Consider the following 4,220-nt stretch of genomic DNA (forward strand, 5'->3'; position numbering starts at 1 on the left):
TTCCTCAACCTCAGCCCTGCCCTCTCGCTGCCTCGCCCCCCAGGGAGGCCCCGAGCCTGCCAGGTGGGCACTGGCTGGCACTCCGGAGTTGCTGTCTGCCCAGTCTCCAATTCCTGCCACGCTTCCCTTACTAGGAGCGAGGCCTGGCTGCAGAAGCCAAATCAAGGGATTTGCGCTGCTCCCCTTCGGCCTAGGTTGCCCCAGTGGTGGTAGGTACGGGGAGGCAGTGGGATCAGCCCATCCCTGCCAGGCTGGGCCCACACTGGCGTGTGGTTACAAAGGGTAAATGGGCCGGCTCGGTGGCTCAGCCTGTCATCCTGCGCTTTGGGAGGCCAAGGTGAGTGGATTGCCTGAGCCCGCGGGTTCGAGACCCGCCTGGGCAGGCGAGACCTCATCTCTACAATAAATCAAAAAATCAGCCAGGCGTGGTAGCGCGTGTCTGTAGTTCCGGCTACTCCGAGGGCTGAGGCGAAAGGATCGCCGGAGCCCAGCAGGTCGAGGCTGCGGTGGCCGGGAGCGGCCACTGCGCTCCAGTCTGGGCGACCGAGTGAGACTCCGACTCAAAACAAAGGGCAAACAGGCTTGGCCTAGCTCTAGGAGTCCTGCGCTCCTGAGTGACAGGGACGTGCTTGGAGATCCAGGCTAGCGTGGGATGCCGCGGGCTCTGGTTCTGGGGAGCCCCACCCCGCAGGGCAGGGAGGCCAGAATCGTGGCCGGCGTCAGCTGGTGGTTTGTATCCAGCTGTCGTCTGGGGAGCTTGGGCTGGGAATGGCTCCAAAGCCGCAGCCCACCCGGCGTCCAGACCTGCAGGGCATCATCTGGGCTGGGGCTCCACCTGCGGCTTCCCCTCCTCGCCGGGCCACCTGCCTCCCTCTTCCCAGGGGTCCTCAGAAACCGGCGAGGGCACAGGGTTCGGCGGAGCGGGGCCTCCCTCGGGACTGGCCTCGTGCCTAGGAAGTTCTTCTAGTTCCTGCCTTGAGCTTTGTGTTGCCCAGGAAGTCAGAGCCCCCCCCCCGCCCCGAAACCCGCTGGGCAGCCTTTCACAAGTCAGTTCCCCTCCGACGTGCAGGGCGTCACCTCCTTCCAGCCGCCCCGGGGCTCCACCTCTCCGAGGCTCCAGCGCTCAGGCCAGGACTCCAGATCAGCAGCACCTCAGTCCCCTCACCTGTAAGAGACAGAAGGGAGTTTCAGGGAGCAGTCCAGGCTGGCCCGCTCCCCTCTCTGCGCCCCCTTTAATTCCGGCCCGCACTTGTGAAGCTCTTTTGCATGCTGGACGCGATCCGTTTCAGCAGTCCCAGGCCAGGAGGCCTGAGGAAGAGCTGCGGACGGGTCGCTGGGCGGGGAGCACGGGAAGGAGCTGCCAGCCAGGCCGGGGACCAGACGCTGTCCGGGGCAGAGCCCTCCCCGCCGTTTCTGCTCCACCCCCACCCCCGCCATGCACAGCCCCGGGCTCTGGCTGCTCGGTGCGCTGTGGCTCCCGGGTGAGTCGTCCCCACGGGGCCGCCGGCTGGGGTTCCCGGGAGCCGCCCTCCGGGGCGCGGTGCAGGGCAGGGTGGCTCTCCGCGTGGCACCGGGAATCGGGACCCAGGTTGTCTGGGCTCACTGCACCCTCCACACTGGAGCTGCTGCTTCGGGCCGGTCCCCAGGAGCGGGGCGAGCAGCCGAGAGGTCAGCGGCCCTGAGAACCTTCCAGTCGAATTGTGGAAGGGACACCAGCTCCAGGCGTTTCTCTGAGCTTGTGGGTGGGGTCTCGGCCAGACATAGCAGGGTTGAGGACGGCAGGGTGGTTTCACCGGCTGCCGGGACTCCTGGGATTTTCCTGGGGGAACCACAGGGCGTTTCCCACCCCACTGCCACCTTCCAGCCAGACAGGGAAGGGAGGACAGAGAAGCAGTGGCCTGGAGCCGAGGGACGTGGGCTGGAGGGGTAGCCGAGCCTCACAGAGACCTGGCTCGGCCTGGGAAAGGACCCAGTAGGCGGCTGGCCCTGGTGCCCACCCCGCTCCTGGGAGCATCCCAGCAGGCGGGGCGGGCAGCTTTTCCTGCGACTTCCCGCTGCTGGAGGTTTGCAAGATAATGGTAGCGGAGAGCAGTCGTTAATTAGCATTTCAAAAGACAGAGACCAGGGCTAGCTGGGGCTGGCGGTGTCGGTGAGCTCCGCTCTGCTCCTGCAGGGCCGCTCACTGCCCTCTGATGTGGGACACCAGGGAGATTTCAGTTCCTGGAGACCGACAGCCTGGGGGAAGCCCCTTTGCTTCTCCGGTTAGAGCTGATCATGTGATTAGATGGGTGGAAAGTGCAGGGCAGGACCGGAGAGGACACCCGCGGCCCTTGGGCGCCTCCGGGGACCGTCCGGGAGCAGCTGGGTGGGCCCGCGGAGAGGCTGGCGCCGCCAGGGCCCTGGGTGCCAGGTGCGGGTGCTGCCAGGCCAGGTCTGCGGTGCCCCTGGCTTGGGGTCCTGGGGTCCTCGCTTGAGCCGCTGCCCCGAGCTCCCTGGCGAGCCCCCGGGGCAGAGGAGGGCTCCCGGCCTGCTGACCCTTCTTCCCTCCTGCAGCAGTCGCCCTGGGCCAACCCTTACCCCACGTGGAGCGGTATGAGGTGGCACTCCCCCGGCGCCTGCTGGGACCCCGAGCCCGCCGGGCCCTGCCCTCCCACGTGGGACGTGTAAGTGGACCCGGCACGCGCCTCGCTGGCCCTCAGCCCCCAGGGGCGGTTGTGAGGCCTGGCGGTTCTGGGCCCGTCTCTGCTTCCTCCTTCCTCCTGCCTCACCTGCGGGCTGGCCGCTGCCTCTGGCCCCCAGGAATACTCTGGGCTCCGGAAGGAGGGCTGGGGCAGCTCGTGCTGGCCCCAGGCCACTCCAGGCTCACGTGGCGGGGGCTGACACCCGGCATTCCTCTTTGAGCAGCGGAAATGGCTCACTCAGGGCTGACACGCCTTGCTGGGTGTGTGTGCACCGGCGCTGGCCAGACTCCCCGGGGCTGGGAACCGAGAATGCCCCTGGGCTGCCCAGGGAAGATTCCTGAAACCCGAGTGGGTGGGTGTGCACCGCGCCCGCTGGCGCGCGGGCTGGTGTGTGTGTTTCCAGGGATGCTGGCCCCACCTGTCCTTACTCGCCGTCTGGGGAGGCTGCCCTCGGGGCCACCCCGCCTGCTGCCCAGGCTTCCTTCCACCCAGTAGCATCATGGAAACTGTCTACAGGGTCAGCAGGCTTAAGTCCTAGCCTGCCCAGGGTGGGGGCTGGGGTTCCAGCAGGGGCAGGGAGGCGATCCCACTAGGAGGGTGGGGCCTGAGGGGCGGGGTGGCTGGTGCGGGAGAGCCGGCCACCCCACCCCTGCCCCGCCTCCTTGCTGCCCTGGCGCTGAGGGCTGGGGCTTTGTCCCCCACCTCTTACTTCCTCAGGGACTGGGGAGGGGCCTCATCGCTGGTTCCTTGTATGGACAGATGGGGAAGCCGAGCCCTGGAGGACCGAGGAGCCCCGTGTCCTTGAGGCCCGCCCAGGGGAGGGGTTCCCCCTGCCCCCTCCAGTCCAGCCCAGCCTCCGGCCCTGCCTGAGACTGTGGCCCCCTGGAGGTGCCCTGAGAGGCTTTCAGGCTACGGGAGCCCTGGCCTGGGGCTGGAGGCTGAGCCCCTCAGCTCCCCAGCGTGAGGGGCGTGGCCCGGGCAGGCAGCTCACCCCGTCCTCGCCTCCCTCAGGGCCTGCACCCAGAGAGCGTGAGCTACGTCCTTGAGGCCGGTGGGCACAGCTTCACCCTGCACCTGCGGAGGAACAGGTGAGGGAGGGTCTGGTCCCTGAGGTCGCCCCGCCAGCCATGCCGGGCCAGCGCGGTGGTGCCCTCGTGTCCAGCTTCCCGGCCAGCCGCCCCGCCGGGAGAGGGCTGGGCACAGAGACAGCGAGACCGCGGGGACTACAGCCACGCTCTTCCAGGGACCTGCTGGGCTCCGGCTACACAGAGACCTACACGGCTGCCAACGGCTCCGAGGTGACTGAGCAGCTGCAGGAGCAGGTACGGGGGCGGCCCACCCCTCCCCCATGCGGGTGGTGGGCACGGGACCGCGGACCCCGACATGCTTCTCCCGCAGGACCACTGCTTCTATCAGGGCTACGTGGAGGGGCACCCGGACTCGGTGGCCAGCCTCAGCGCCTGTGCTGGCCTCAGGTGGGTGTGCTGGCGAACGCGGGCGCTGCTCCCCCTGCTGTGCCGGGAGGGGAAGGGGGGCTTG

General features: G+C 68.3%; 1 protein-coding gene across 1 annotated transcript in view; it reads left to right on the top strand.

The window, feature by feature from the left end:
• Positions 1-1,435: 1,435 nt before the first annotated feature.
• Positions 1,436-4,220, top strand: part of ADAM8 (ADAM metallopeptidase domain 8) — a 13,863-nt gene continuing 11,078 nt past the window's right edge. The window contains exons 1-5 of the mRNA XM_008052685.1: positions 1,436-1,481; positions 2,554-2,663; positions 3,693-3,769; positions 3,925-4,003; positions 4,080-4,156. Coding sequence (XP_008050876.1) covers positions 1,436-1,481; positions 2,554-2,663; positions 3,693-3,769; positions 3,925-4,003; positions 4,080-4,156 — 389 coding nt within the window. The remainder of the gene's footprint in view (positions 1,482-2,553; positions 2,664-3,692; positions 3,770-3,924; positions 4,004-4,079; positions 4,157-4,220) is intronic.

The sequence above is a fragment of the Carlito syrichta genome, unplaced genomic scaffold (genome assembly GCF_000164805.1).
Source record: "Carlito syrichta isolate Samal-C Ts95f unplaced genomic scaffold, Tarsius_syrichta-2.0.1 Scaffold287284, whole genome shotgun sequence".
Lineage (NCBI taxonomy): Eukaryota > Metazoa > Chordata > Mammalia > Primates > Tarsiidae > Carlito > Carlito syrichta.